We start from the raw sequence: 15,754 nt of genomic DNA, 5'->3' as shown, positions 1-15,754 counted from the left end.
CAGACTAGATGGACCATGAGGTCTTTTTCTGCCGTCAGTCTTCTATGTTTCTATGTTTCTCTCTTTCATTTAGTTGATAACAGTTTAAAATATTTTTTTTTCCACAGAATAATTCGAGAATTATTTTTAAGCTGTAATGGAATAAATCAAATAACTGAATTAAATTACTTGGACAGTGTGAGAGCATACTCATTGAAAGTATTTGAAACATTAATATTTTCCCTTGGAGATCAGCAGACAGATCAATTGATGCCAGATGTGGATGGCTTGGATAGCGAAGAAAAAGTGCCTGCCTTAGACCTGGATGTTTCCCTTCACAGACAGCAAATGGCTTCCGATGTGCCTCAGAGCCTAAGCAAATTTTATGCCGGGCTCAAAGAATTGAATCCGAAAAGGAAGAAATCAGTCTCTCAAGATGTTCACCTCAACATGATAAACATATTTCTCTGTGTTACTTTTTTATGCGTCAGTAAGGAAGCAGAGGCTGATCGAGATTCAACAAATGATTCTGAAGATACTTCGGGTTATGATAGTACTGCTAGCGAACCTTTCAGCCATAAGCTTCCATGTCTGTCATTTGAAAGTTTGATTCTACCTTCCTTGGAACATATACACAGGGCAGCAGATACTTGGTCAATGTGTCGTTCGATCTATTTGTGTAATGTAGTATTCCAAAGACAGTTCCATAGGCTTGGTGGGTTTGAAGTATGTCACAGATTAATAGCCATGATTATAGAGAAACTTGGCGTGAAAGAAGAAAAGGAAGAAGGTATGCAGGAGAAACCTACTGAATTTCTTTCCAAAAATGGCTCATCGCAGTTGATAATGAACAATGGGAAAGGGCAGTCGGACAATAATATTGATGGAAATCTTGACAATATAGGTCAACAGAAACCGATCTCTTCTCAGCATCCAGATGCAAAGCAAGTTTCAACTGATGGCACTGCAGAATCAAAACATGTCTTAATGCAAGAAAATGACTGGTCACTGCAAGGTATAAGACTTTTGGAAGCTCTGCTGGCAATTTGTTTACACAGTGCAACTAATTTCCAGCATAAGGCTGAAATGGAGTCTCTTCAGGTATGGTGCCATTAAAACCTCATGAAATATTGATATTCCCAGTTCTAATTGACAGATGCTTTAGAAAGTGGATAAAAAAAGCCAGTTGTTTGGCATCTTGAAACAAGTATCTCATGACAAGTAGAATTTATAAATTTAATGAAATTTACCAAATGTATCAAAATGAAAGAATGGCATTTGTCAATCCCCCCCTTAATCCCCAACCCATGCCATCTATTGTGCTGTGAGTTTTCCATATTCTTTTTTATTAACTTTTTAAAAACACACATACAGACATACAATGTATTTTCTCTGAACAGCGTATCGGTCGAGTCAAAGTTTTCTAGAGCTTATAACATCCCCATGCATAATTCTTATATATTTCCATTTCTGCCCTAATATTCTGTCTCTCTGGTTTTAAATTCTATTTACCTCCTACTTCTTTTCTAACATTTAAACAATATCACCATTTGACTTTACCCCAAAACTTTCTTATTCCCTTGTCTAGTTAACACCTTTTAAAAACAGTGTTTTCCGTCTTAATTCTTAATTTCTCATTTGTTATAATAAAGTAAAATTCCATTTACTTTTCAATACCTTTTCCATTTAACTTCATAAATAATCAGTTTCTTTAAATTTAATTTTTACATCTCCTTTTTCACCTACTCAGCATTATCATATAATACATTCAAATATATATCAAACATCCCACCTTTCCATTTCATTCATTATATCACCTTATTCCAATCTTACAGTTTCACATGTTAATCATAATACAATTCACTTTATCTTAATTCCCATTCTTCTTTCCTTTAATTATACCATTAACCATTTTTCTTTAATTTCCCAAACATTCCATTCCTTAACATTTTATCCTCATGTTTTCTTACACTTCCTTCTTCAACTATCCAACATCATCTAATAAGCAATCAGCCACCTATTCCATTAACAATATTAATCTAAATATATATCGCTTTTGCCAGTTTATTACTGTCATTGATATTTACTGTTCAAACAATTTTAAATATATACATTTCTTTTCCTTTTTTCATTTCATTCATCATGTCATCATGATCAAATACTACAACTACACATATTAATCTTAGGTCTATTTATACATATCATATTTCCTATTTTTCTTCTTCAATTATTCCTTTAACCATTTTCATTTAGTCTCCCATACACTCCACTTCTTAATATTTCCCTCTCATCCTCATGTTCTCTTATCTTTCTTTTCTTTTTTAATTTTATAATTATCTTTTATTCTCCTTTAAGATCCCATCTAATCCCTTCTCATTTATATCTTTTGAACCTACTCTCTTCCCCTTTTAATTTTTTCTTTGCTTCTTTCTTCCCTTTCCATTTTCACCACTGCTAACCCCAGTGTAATCATTAACCTTCCCCTTTCTTCCCTTTATACTGAATCTTTGCTTCTCTTTCGTGGTTTCTTTATTCACTTGGGTGTATTCTAGTATATTTTCTGATTCATCAGGTTTAAATAATTCACGTGTCGTTTTAATCATTTCTTTCAGTTCATTGATCATTTCAATTACTTCCTGTGACATTTTGTTATTTCCATGATATTCTAACTTCAATTTAAGATTCTGTAAGTCCACCATCTGTTATTGGGATCAAACCTCTAAAAAGCAAACAAGTCCTAGTTAAAACTTTTCACAATTTATAATCCAAGGACACTATGTGAAAAATGAAAGTGATTTTACAGCTTCCAAATTATTTCTTGCAATTCTTTTTCCTGCTAGTAGGTGTCTCTGCAACTCCAGTACAGATCCACATTTTCAATACAGATCCACATTTTTAAATTTTATTTTAAACTTGTCTTTGTTCTTCTTTCAATACTCCAAATTTAATATTACTTCCCAGTCTTCTTAAACAACTGGTCTCTTTCGGATTCCTTGTCAAAATGCTTTGTTAATCTCAGCCTCCATTTTAGCCTTGTGTTTAAACTTCTGTTTCTTTTACTTTTCCCTCATGCCAAATTAGCTGCTACTTCTTTGCTGGGGTAACTTCAAAATTCTTTAAACAGTTTTTTTCTTGAATATGTGTTGGTAAATCCAATGACAATACTCCACTCAATTTACCGCTCCTGCACAAAACTTATTCTTGTTGCCCCAGGCCAGCTTGTGATGGCTGCCATGGCCACTGCCATTGCTACAGATGCTGGCTTGAAAAGCTTTTCTCTGACCTCCGAGGAATTTGCCTACCCCTCTTGGTTTTCTGAGGTGCCTCTCCTTCTTTGTCCCTCCAGAATGGATCTAGTCCGAAGACCCACCGAGAGTGGCTTGTTAGCCTGGAATTTTTCTGGGCTCATAGGAGCCCACTATTTCCAGGCCGTCTTGCCGCAATGCTTCCAGTTTCTAGTTCTCCATATTCTGGAAACAACTTTTGGGAGGTGGGGACGGGACTGAGTATAGTGCAGAGTTTATGGCAAAGGTAAAACCAGGGGAAATCTGTTTGTGAATAGTAAGTGCAAATAATTTGGATGAGCCCATTGCAAGAATATAATGGACAGCTGAGAAACCAGCATTTAAAAGGGAGTGTAATTTGTTTTAATTGGGTACCGTAATTCTGAGGATAAAACAAATAATAATACAAGAGAGGACTAACTGCATCAAAAATGGATAGAAACTTATTTCCTTAAAGAAATTCTATGAGAGCAAAATTAAAACTGCCAAGGGATAACCAGCGTGAATTCTTATTCAGTGTCCTTTTCAATTTCTGATGTAGTGGAAATTGTAGTATCCCTTACCTAAAAGTAATGCCATAGTGTTTTTATTAATTTTGAAGATTTTTTAAAAAAAAATTAAACCATGTATATTATATTAGAAAGTAACAGAGACATTTAGTTGGAAATAATAATTGTGATAGGACACACAAAAAAAGCCCTTTGAGAAATGAATGTTGATTCTTGTTTTTAGCAACAGTTTACCATAGAATATGAATATGAGAAGCAACTGTTTTGATAGCATTTCCAAGAATGAAAAGTGAATAATTATTTGTGCTTAAATTTAGAACATTTGTGTGGAAGATATATTATTTGAAATGAGGGAACAGCTTACTAAAGCTAGAGTCATGGAAACAGAGTTGGTGAAGCCTTTGTTTGATTCTTTGCTTCGAGTTGCATTGGGAACACATTTTACTGATTTGGATCGTTCAGAAGAAAAGAAAGAAAAGGTATAACTAGCTCAAATTACATGCTTCTTATTGTTTGCTTCCTTATGCCAGACCCTGCAGTTATGGGGTTGCTCATAGGCATATTGGCATCTACTTGAAATGGGTAGCATACATATTCTAGCTAAGCTGAGCTACTATTGTAGTACTCTGAGTAACTTCTAGGTTTTCTGCATCAGTTTGATTCCTCTTTCCTGTTCTTTTTAAATGCATTCTCATTTTTCAGAAGTTTTGTAAATAGCTGGACCAGAATTATTATTATTATTATTATTATTATTATTATTATTATTATTATTATTATTATTATTATGTCAGTACAACACAGCAAACGAGATCACTATGCTGGATTTCATATTTCATCACTCGTCGGGCGCTTCCCAAGCACATAGGACTACGTGATGTAGCGGCAAATTATGTTTGCCGATCCCAGTAAAGCGGCCTTTTGCAATTGACAGATGGAGATTTTGTCAATTCCGATGGTTTTCAAATGTCCGCTGAGATCCTTTGGTACTGCACCCAGCGTGCCAAGTACCACTGGGACCACTTTCACTGGCTTATTATTGTTATTATTATTATTAAGATTCGGAGCGGCTGGACTTGATATGATTTTTAGTCTGGTCTAGAATGGTGTGTTTTGTTTCTTTTTGGTTAAGTGTGTAGAATAACTGGGCAAGCTAGGATGCATGATGAACTAAAAGACTAAACCAGAATATGAATGTGAATTTCAATAACTTACTAGTTTAAATGTTGCCTTCCCATTTATTTGTTCTGCCTAGCATGAATTCAGAGTCCCCTGTATTTCTGCTTTGTTGATTATGTTCTGCATACATTGAATTTGAAATATTAAGGAATGTAGTTACCTAGTTGGAAGTGGGGGTTAGCCTATTTAGACAGATATTTTTCTATCCTATTTTACCTGTCAATATTTCAGCGTACTTCTCAGTGCTATGAAGTTTAGAATCTATGAAAATAGACGGTAGTCTAATTTCTAATTGCACATTGTAAACTTCTGTTATGTCACGTCAGACCCACCAGTCTGAAAAGGAGCCTGTATCTCGGCCTGATGATATATCTGAAGAACCTGATGAATCACAATGCTATTGTTTTAAATTTTTTGCTGAAGAAAAAGGCTATGACGCTGATAGTGAAAGTAATTCAGATGACAATGAAAGCAAGGATGAAGGCAAGTACTTGAGCTCTGAGTAATCCCTTTTGCACTGAAATAGCAATTTGTATTTTTCCATAGTTGATAATCCTAAGGTCGTTTAGGATACAGATCTGTTGAAGTGTTGTGTAACAGTTTTTGAAACTGACCCTATTAGACTTTCGCTCCCTACATCATTATAGTTTGCTGTTTGAATCAGAAATTGAGAGAAATATAAAGACAACAATACCAGAATGTTGGAAAATTCTGTAATAGCATTATTATGAAAAACAGAAGCAGCTACATTATTTCTTCCATTCTTATTTGCTTCATAATTTTGTCATTCAGGAATACAACTTGAATTTTTATTTTTTCTTTATGGAAGCTTCATCTTTGCAGCTTCATGGGGTGGGGGCAGAGTCTATGGTTCTTTTTCGACCTGTTGGTATATGCGTGTGAAACTCTGTTTATGCAAGCAGTGCAGTCTCTACCACTCTGGTTCCAAATGGGCTGTGGCCCAGAACCCGGCCATCGCCTAGTGGTTGGGGACCCCTGTTACAAATCTTATGTCATGTTTTTTAGTATAATGCAACCCTTTATAAAGACTCACTTTCTAGAAATATTTTTTTAAATAGGTGTACCGCATTTGTAAGCAGCATTATTAATGAAGATGTAAATAAATAAATAAAAAGCCATCAAAATAGACAGGTTATTATCATGTAATCTGCAATGCCTGTTTACCTAATTTCTAAAGCCAGACGTACACTGAATATGAGTGTATATGATTTACCCTTTACATTTCACTGAGAGTATGCTATAAGTTGATTTGGGACTTTGTACTGTGTAGAGCAGGGGTGGGTTCCTTCCGGTTCAGACTGGATTGCCCAAATTCTAGCAACCTGCTGGTGATGTCACTGAACTGGATTGGCTGGTGTCAGTCCGTGAGCGCCGCCATCTTTTTTGGGGATTTTTTTGCTAATTTTTTTACTGTTTTGAAGGTTTTTCCTGTTTTTGTCAAAGGGCCTTTCCACCCGCCCCTGGATTTAAACTTTATTCCTTCACCTGGAGCACAGCTGATTAGCTCCTCAGCTGTGTTTCAGGTTGATTCCAGCTACTGAGCATGCGTGAAAGCCAAATTTCACAGGAGAATGTGCGCGCACACACAAGGGGAGCGCGCATGCATGTGCAAAACATTGTGATGTAAACTGGTGGTGAAGGTAAGTGGAACGCACCCCTGGAGTATTTGACTTCTAGTCATCCATTCTGTTGTCAAGTAATGTTGAGTAGCAGGATAAAACTCACAAAAAAAGATGGGTAGGGCAAACAACCTCTGAATAATGGAATTTCCATGTATTATTTATTTATTTTAACTTCTGTGCTGCCCAATTCCGCAGGACTCATGGCGGCTTACAGCAATATATGACAAATAACAATAAAAAGAAGTCAAGAAAAAAAACCTAATTAAAACTCATGGCAGAACACATCAACAACACACGTACATGCCATTCATAATGTGTCTCTTTCCCCCCCCAGGAACAGACATTAAAAGAGAGCAAGGATGTTTTGGCTATTGCAGTGTTTCTAGTGATCTCGCTGAAAATATTATTCAAGGAGAATTGATATATCCTGAACTATGTATGCTGGAATTACATTTACTTTCTGTTGGCAGTCCGAGCCTAGATGTGCTCACTCATGTTTTCCACAGCTTCTTGAAAGTAGTCAGGCTGAAAGAAAAAAATGCAACATTACTAATGGAACAGGTATATGTCCTTGTTGCTGGATTCACATTTATTTATTTGTTTGTTTGTTTTGTCAAGTACATATTTGTGGTATGCAAAGATATAATAATATTCATATACATGATACTAGTAAAAAAAGAAACATTGGTAAAAAGGAAATATATATATAACCTACTAGACGCAGACACCGCTTGGCAAAATCCATCTCTCCTAATCAAAAAAACCACATTATGATAGTCTGGTGCAGAGTCTCTTAAGCATTAAAACCAGCTTTACAAAATCTGGTTGTCCAAAGAAAGAGTGTTATGGCTTAATACGATGCCCTAGTTCACACAGTGAGCTGCAATGGGGGATTTGTGTTTGAAGTTCAGCATTGCTGTCATAACTTGCATCTATTTCCCCTAGACAAGCTGTCTGTTGGTTTGTCCAAGCAAAATGGGAAGGAAAACTTCTGGTGTTGTCTGGCAAGGTTCTGGCTTTTCTCTCTACTTTGTTTGAATAAGCCAGCTGCCAAGTGACTTCTGTTTTTATATGTTTATCCTTTATGATTTGGACAGCCAAAGCCGAATCACTGTCATGTTTGTTCCCATTTTGCTTGGCTTATCCAAGCAAATCAAGGAGTGAATATGAAGCATTGGTTTACGGATACTAAGCTGGATCACTGACAGTACTTCCTCATGCTGCTGTAAAGAGGAGGCACCATTCCAAAATAATAGAATTAAGAGTATGAGTGGCTATCTCAACCATTAACAGATTTTAGAAATAATACAAAACTCAGCATTTTTCCTAATGGAAATATGATTTAAAATTTGCTTGTTTTCCAGTGAATTGTTTTATTTTATGAAGTGGGAAGATCCTATCATTGTTTTATTTGCTAAATTAAAATTTAATTATTAAATAAAATAAATAATTATTAAAAATATATTTCTTGCCCATCTCTAATCCTAGAATTTTATTTTGGGAAGTCAAACAAATGTATTAATTAATTTTTAAATTAATTAATCACATCCCTGCAAAATTTCAGAAGCCACCATATTCTGATCACAAACTCTTAAATCTGTTTTATATATAGTGTTATGCCAACCCAGCCAGTGAATTAAGGTTTTTATCTAGCATATGTTTTGGTTCATTTGAGGACATAATTCAACATGTTAGTGATGAAGAGCTTGATGCATAAAATACTTTACTTTAGAGACTGGCACTAAATTGTTCATACTGTAAGAGTTGATGGTGAAATATTCACTGCGTTGATGGGAACAAAAAAAATAGTCCTTCAATCACCATATTTAAAATGCTGTAAACATTTTCTGCCTTGACATATCAGACACTTGTTTTCATTGTCTGACATTCTATTTGCAAAAGATGTTCACTTCACAGGGAGTATAAATTTTAATTGAGGTTCTGTTTTTCACTGTATCGCCCGTTCTACCAGATGATGTAGATAATTTTTGTTTATTAATTTTTGTATATACATGATTTTAGTTATAGGTTATGTCGTGTTAAGTTGTGAACATGGTTAGAACATAAGATGACCTATATATTGCTTTTATATTGATATTTCTGTCTGTTCATGAATTGCTTGGACAGAAAGGACAAGAGATATTCCTACAAAGCCTAGACAAAAGGGGAATCAATAGACAATTTGAGGAACCTTCAGCATTTCAACTACAGGAAACCTTCAAGGAATCCTTATCTTAAGGCTCTAGGAAGGAATATGACAATGACAAGGAAGGAATGCGTCAATCAAAGCATTCCAGGAATTTTGTTTCTGGAAGTGAGTCTTCTGGAACACTAAGTAATCCACTGTGTTCTAAATGTATTCATAATGTTAATTCATTGGGTTCCGGATCACAGATAACTCTTTTTTTGTAGAGAGTTCACTTCCAAAAATAGAGAAACCTTCTCTGAAATCAGGCTGCTCCAAAACTGAAATATTCCATCAAACAGTGGAATGTCATTCAAATACCAGGTTAATATTTGGTTTCAAATTCCTCCTCCTGCTAAAATGATTGCTACTCCTAGTTAAGCCTGGCCTTAGGGAGAACTTAAAGCAAATTTAAAGGACTTTGTTGGATAAAGAGACAAACGACAATGCACATTGTCCTATTGTATATATAGATGGCTTTATTATGTCCAGTAAACAAAATCACTACATGTCTACGTGGAGATATAGACATATTTTCAAACATCTTCAAGGAAAAACAAAGAAAGTCCAGTTGCCTTTTGAGGTCACTGCCCAGGCTTATCTTATGTTTTTTTTCATATACCCCTCAAACATACATTAAATAGAGACACAGACATTCTTAACAGGCAGGGAAACAAAAGATTGGGAATAACTGTGAATAAGACCATTTGCTATGAAAATACTGTGTTGATGGAGAATTTAGAATTTAGAGAAGAGGTGTGAACAAGACCAAATTGTATCACATGCTAGACATGTTTATATATCTGTAGTGTACAGTCTATCCATCTTATAACTTGGCAAGAATGGGGGAACTGAAACACTTCCCCAAGGCTTTTATATTTTATGTGTTGGTATGTATGTGTCGCATGGTTTTTAATTACTGCGGTTTTAAATATGGTTTTTTTTTAACATTAGATTTGTTGCAATGTTATATTGTTTTTTATTATGTTGTGAGCCGCCCCGAGTCTTCGGAGAGGGGCAGCATACAAATCTAATTAAATAAATAAATAGATAAATAAATAAATAAATAAAAGAGCTTCTTAATGTGAAAACATAATTACGAACTTGAGGAAACAGAGGGTTTGGTTAATTTTTTTTAAATCTTGGATGGTTTATAGGGAGCTGTAAAGAGCCTTCTGGGAGGATTCCTCCATGTATTGGCACAAACAGATACCTTTCATGGTGAGTTGTATATAAAAATGGATATTTCCTTTTGATTTGCTTTAACACTTGGCAGCTACTCTTGTGATATAAATGGATACATCTGCATTTTGAAATGCTAGATGTTCCTACTCAGTGATATATTTTCAGTATATTCTTCTAATTTTGAGCATAGTCTAGCAAAGCAAAGAAAAGCATGTTATTGGTTTATGTGAGACAGCATTATAGTAATAAGGTAAATTCCTAATGAAATACTGTGATTTAAATGGGCTTTGTTCTGCTGGATTATACAGCTTTTGACTGTAAATGACATTTAACTTCATATTTGCCCCAGGATGATGATTAGATTGGGTGTGAAAGAAATTACTCAATTCATAAACTATCTGTTCAAACTCTGTCCATCCTATTTCATATTCTAATGGGTTTCAGAAGAGAACCAGTTTTAATCTTCAATTTTAAGAAAGATGTATAACCATGAGAGGGGAATCATCACTCTTAGGTAATAGCTTCTATTATATTATATACAGAATCAATAACATTCTGTATTGATTTTTTTTCTGGTTTGATAAATTTCTTCAGATAAATAGGTAGATATTTTAAAACTCATATAAGGACAATGAAATAAATGACATTAATTCAAGAAAAATTGATTTTTGTATATATTGTCTTCATGATATATTATTTACAGTATAATCATGTGACTTCAGTGGCCTGTCTTGACGGGGAAATTACAGTTTGTATAGATTATTTTACTCTGGAAACTCTTGATTTTGCTTCAGTTCTACTTATTTTACCATAGGTTTGAATAGAGGATAGGTATGAAGGTAGTCTGGCTTTCTTTCTTTATTTTTATTTATTTATTTGTTTGTTTTGTCAAGTACGTATTGGTGGTATATAAAGATACAATATTTATATACATGATACTAGTAAAAGACAAACATTAGGACAGAGGATGGAAAGAACTCTGGTGCACTTATGCAGGCGCATTCTTCAACAACATTGTTTAAGATAGAGGGTTTTGCACAGGGGTCTGCAACATTAACCACTCAAAGAGCCATTTGGACCCATTTCCCACAGAAAAGAAAACACTGGGAGCCACAAATCCCTTTCTCTCTCTTTTACCTCCCTCGTTCTCTTTCCCCGTTTTACCCTTTCTTTACCTCTTCCTTTCTCTATATCTATCTCTGTATCTCTCTCTTGTTTTCTCTCCCTCTTTCCTCTTTCTCTCTGTCTACCTCTCTGTCTATCTCCCTCACCCTCTCTGTCTCTCTTTTTCTTTCTTTACCTCCCCCTTTCTCTATATCTATATCTCTTTTCCCCTCGCTGTTTCTCTCTCTCTCTCTCTCTTTCTGTCTCTCTTTCCCTCCCCCTCTTTCTCTCTGTCTATCTCCCCCACCCTCTCTGTCTCTCTCTTTCTCTCTTTACCTCCCCCTTTCTCTATATCTATCTCTGTATCTATCTCTTGTTTCCCCTCCCTCTCTCTTTCCCCTCTCTATTTCTCTGTCACTCTTTTTCCCTCCCCTTTCTTTCTTTCTTTCTTTCTATTTCTCTTTCCCTCACCCTCTCTGTCTCTCTCTTTGTCTTTCCTCCTTTCTCTCTCTCAGTCTCTCTTTCTCTCTGTCATTCTTTCCTTCTCTCTTTCTCTTTCCTTCTCTCTCTCTCTTTCCCCCCTCTCTTTCTCTGACATTCTCTCACTGTTTGTCTTCTTTTTCTCTCTCTTTCTCTCTGTCTCTTTCCCTCCCTCTCTCTTTCCCCCTTTCTCTCTCTTTGTCTTTCTCTCTCCCACTCCCCTCCCTCTCTCCCACTCCCCATCCCCAACCTACAAACCCAGGGAATAACTGTAAGAAAATTCGGCTACATTCTCTCTGTCTCTGGAATGATACAAAAATAAACCTTGCATTGCAAAAGGAGTGGCTGTCAGGCTATTACATCACAGTGCAACGAAGTTGCTGCCTTAGTTTGCCACATAGACTTCATAGAAGCATCATCCCAAGTAGCAGCACACTTGGACAGGCATCTGTATGCATCCTGCAACTCGGTCCAAAGTGGCTGGAAAATATAGTCCCCGGGCGTCAAAGTCCCCAAAGATGCTTGGCATGCAAATAAGGGATGCCCCCTCCCCAACACCAAGGCAGCCTCTGCTGAATCCTTGCAAAACTGGGTAAAGGTGGAGAGAGGGTAGCAGATGGAGGCTAATCAAGCCGACTCTCTCTCTCTCTGTTTCTCTCTCGCTGCTTGACTAAAGCAGGAAACAGTGGGCAGCTACTTCTGGCCTTCGTTGGTGCTGGACATGCAACCTGCTCTCTGCCCTGAGACACTGGCCCACTCCATGCTGTGCTGTGGCCAACACTGTGGTTGTTGTCAGGGGTGAGCGGGGAGGTTCTACGTTGTAATGGGTTCCAGGAGAAGGGGATCTCATCTCCCCCATTTTGAAGTGCACTAACTTTCATTGCTGCGCATGGTGATTGTTGTGGTCTGCTGGTGGCCTGTGCAGCTGGAAGCAGAGCTGGACAGCAAGGAGGCTGAGGAGGACCTTGGGCCAGGCCTGGCGTCTGGAGAAGACTCAGTGCCAGAGACAGAGATTCAGCCAGGGCCTTCAGAACTTCCAGAGGCTGATATGAGTGAGGGAGAAGAACAGGAGGAGCCTGTTCTCAATGCACGAATGTGCAGGGCTGCCAAAAGGCAACACCGGTTCCAGAGGAGGATTACTCGGGAGTAAGGCTTGGGGATAATCAGCCCCTTCCATAGGCTATTTAAGTGGAGAACACGAAAGGGTGAGTTGCAGGAAGCATCTCCGTTCATTTCCAGATCTCTTCTTTGCAACTCAAGCCTTTGTTTTATTACTGTTTGAACTTGCTAGGGTTTCTTGCAAACAGTTCCTTGGCAGATTGCCAAAGAAGAGCAAGGTTCATGTGTGTGATATCTGCCTTTCCCTGTAAGACTTTTAGTCGGACTTGTTTTATTTTGCTTGGACGTACTAATGACAATAATTAGCAGCCGTTACAAAGAAAAGACTTACTTTATTTGGACTTAGGACAACTGTTAATGAAAACAATTAGCTGTTACCAATAAAAAGAGCTTTTTGAGATGCTTTTGTGCCCTGTTATTTAATAAGGAAGCCTAGGTCAGAACAGTGGGCAGGCCATGGAGGCGGTGGCAGCAGTGGCATTGGGAGCTGTAGCAGAAGGGCTGAAAGAGCCACATGAGGCTCCAGAGCTGACAGTTGCCAACACTTTGTCTAGTATCTCGCTCAGAAGGGAAGACGTATCTGAATCTATATCACATTTGAGGTGAAAACTAATATCACTTCCATAGTTCCACAAGCAAAAGATGCTGAATATAATACAGTGATACCTCGTCTTACAAATGCCTCATCATACAAACTTTTTGAGATACAAACCCGGGGTTTAAGATTTTTTTGCCTCTTCTTACAAACTATTTTCACCTTACAAACCCACCGCCGCCTCTGGGATGCCCCGCCTCCAGACTTCCGTTGCCAGCGAAGCACCCGTTTTTGTGCTGCTGGGATTTCCCTGAGGCTCCCCTCTATGGGAAACCCCACCTCCGGACTTCCGTGTTTTTCTGATGCTGCAGTGGAATCCCAGCAGTGCAAAAACAGGTGCTTCACTGGCAACGGAAGTCCAGAGGTGGGGTTTCCCATGGAGGGGAGCCTCAGGGAAATCCCAGCAGCTCAAAACTAGGCGCTTTGGCTGGCAAAAGGGGTGAATTTTGGGCTTGCACGCATTAATCACTTTTCCATTGATTCCTATGGAAAACATTGTTTCGTCTTACAAACTTTTCACCTTAAGAACCTCGTCCTGGAACCAATTAAGTTTGTAAGACAAGTTATCACTGTATATAGTATTATTTATAGTTATTGGCAGTTGCTTTGCCTTTGCTATTCGTAAAGTAATCCAAAGGGTTTAAAATATACTTGCATATTGTCATCCCTATGACACTGTAGTTGTTTACATTTTTACATTGCTATTAGATGGGGTGGAATCTTCTAGAGCAGCATGTTTTTGTGCTTGTGATTACACACCAGAAATTGTATCAGTGAACAAACAGGAGATGGAAATGAAGCAAGATATGTCTTCCTAATCACAAGTCAATGTAGTTTTTTTCAGTTATTTCCTCTGATGCAAGGAAAAACAATGCAGCAATGTGGGGGGTTGCTGCTGGGACAAATAAGAAAAGAAGCCTAGAAGCCACACCGAGTGGTTTATTAGATTAAATTTGATGGATTGCATTCTATTTTTAACAGATTTAACAGCGGTAGTATAATATGGAATAATTTTAAACTCATGATTCTGCATTTCAGAATGTCAGAAAATATTAGTGGATCTGCTGGTTTCTCTGATGAGCTCAAACACATCTTCAGAGGAACTCACACTTCTTTTAAGGACCTTTTTAGAAAAAACACCTGCGACGGTAAGATTTTAACAGTAAAAGGGAAGTACTCTGAATTGAAGTTAATTATTGATTTCATATTTGTGTTTTATTACCAAGATTGTGAAATTAGCATGTTATCCTTTAATTTGGGAATCCCCAGCCCCTGGGCCGTGCCTTGGTGCCAGGCCACTGCCCTTTCGGAGCCCAGCCAACCAAGGCAAATATGCATGTGTGCACAGCTCTATTTGTGTAAGCAGCATGCTGAGCTCCATTTATGCATGTGCCTGCCGCTTGCACAAATGGAGCTGCACACACACCCCTGTCGCTCGCACCAAACCATCTCACACACACACACCCGCATCAGTTTGCCAAGTGAGAAAGGTTGGGGACCGCTGCTGTAACTGGAATATATTAACAATTTGTGTAGATTTGAGCAATTTGTTAGAAATTTAATAGCTTGAAAAAAGTTATGTTTTAAGATGATGATGATGATGATGATGATGATGATGATGATGATGATGATGATTGTTGTTGTTGTAGTTTATGTTTGTTTCTTTCATCTTGTTTCTGGTTAAGAATAGTTTCAACAATATAAATTTCAGACAAAAGGTTATGCTCTAATCTTATGGTTGTCCATTGATGGAGGGTTTTTTGGTAGTGATGAGTGTCTGGCTGTATAGCAATGATGGGAAGATAGCACATGGATAAATCCCAAACATCCATTCATTGGACAGCAAACTTATTACTTATACTTTCTAGATTTGAATTGAAGGGCAAAGGGGTAACTAGGATAGTACAATTATACAAGAACGATGGAAGAGCCAGTAGAAATCAAAGAGAATGGTGGTGTGAGCCACCCCGAGTCTACGGAGAGGGGCGGCATACAAATGTAATTAATTAATTAATTAATTAATTAATTAATTAATTTCCAGGATATCCTCTGTTTATCCTGCCTGCTTTTCTTCTGAGCAGGACAGTCCATGTAGGTTTTTATGGCAATATTCATCTATTTCAGTGGTTCTCAAGCTTTTCTTCACCACAAACTCCTTTTAAATATTTTTTGTGGTCACAGACTGTGGAAATGGACCACAAGACTTAATTCAATATTTGAATAATAACATTTTTTTCAAGCCTTAATGGACCCCCTGTGATGACATCATGGCCCTCTAGGGACTTGCGGACCTTCAACTCCGCTATTGCCCTATTTACTCCTGCTCACTTTCTAACAAGTTTTTAAAAATAAATTAACAGAGGGCATGCTACAAAATTAAGCATAACCCACCAGCATAATCTATTTCTAATGGAGCTTCTGAACTTCAGACAGAATACAAAGGCATTCTGAGAAAAACAAAACAGTGGGTTATGCTTAATTTTGTAGCATGCCCT

At 37.3% G+C, this 15,754-nt stretch overlaps 1 protein-coding gene across 3 annotated transcripts in view; it reads left to right on the top strand.

The window, feature by feature from the left end:
• Positions 1–15,754, top strand: part of LYST (lysosomal trafficking regulator) — a 128,446-nt gene that overhangs the window by 28,518 nt on the left and 84,174 nt on the right. For all 3 annotated transcript variants that reach the window (XM_070733990.1, XM_070733989.1, XM_070733991.1), the window contains 6 exons: positions 108–1,080; positions 4,090–4,251; positions 5,275–5,431; positions 6,926–7,152; positions 9,934–9,997; positions 14,298–14,407. In XM_070733990.1, the coding sequence (XP_070590091.1) occupies positions 108–1,080; positions 4,090–4,251; positions 5,275–5,431; positions 6,926–7,152; positions 9,934–9,997; positions 14,298–14,407 (1,693 nt within the window). The remainder of the gene's footprint in view (positions 1–107; positions 1,081–4,089; positions 4,252–5,274; positions 5,432–6,925; positions 7,153–9,933; positions 9,998–14,297; positions 14,408–15,754) is intronic.

This window comes from Erythrolamprus reginae, chromosome 1 (assembly GCF_031021105.1).
Source record: "Erythrolamprus reginae isolate rEryReg1 chromosome 1, rEryReg1.hap1, whole genome shotgun sequence".
NCBI classification, from domain to species: Eukaryota; Metazoa; Chordata; class Lepidosauria; order Squamata; family Dipsadidae; genus Erythrolamprus; species Erythrolamprus reginae.
This window is presented reverse-complemented; position numbering and strand designations above follow the sequence as displayed.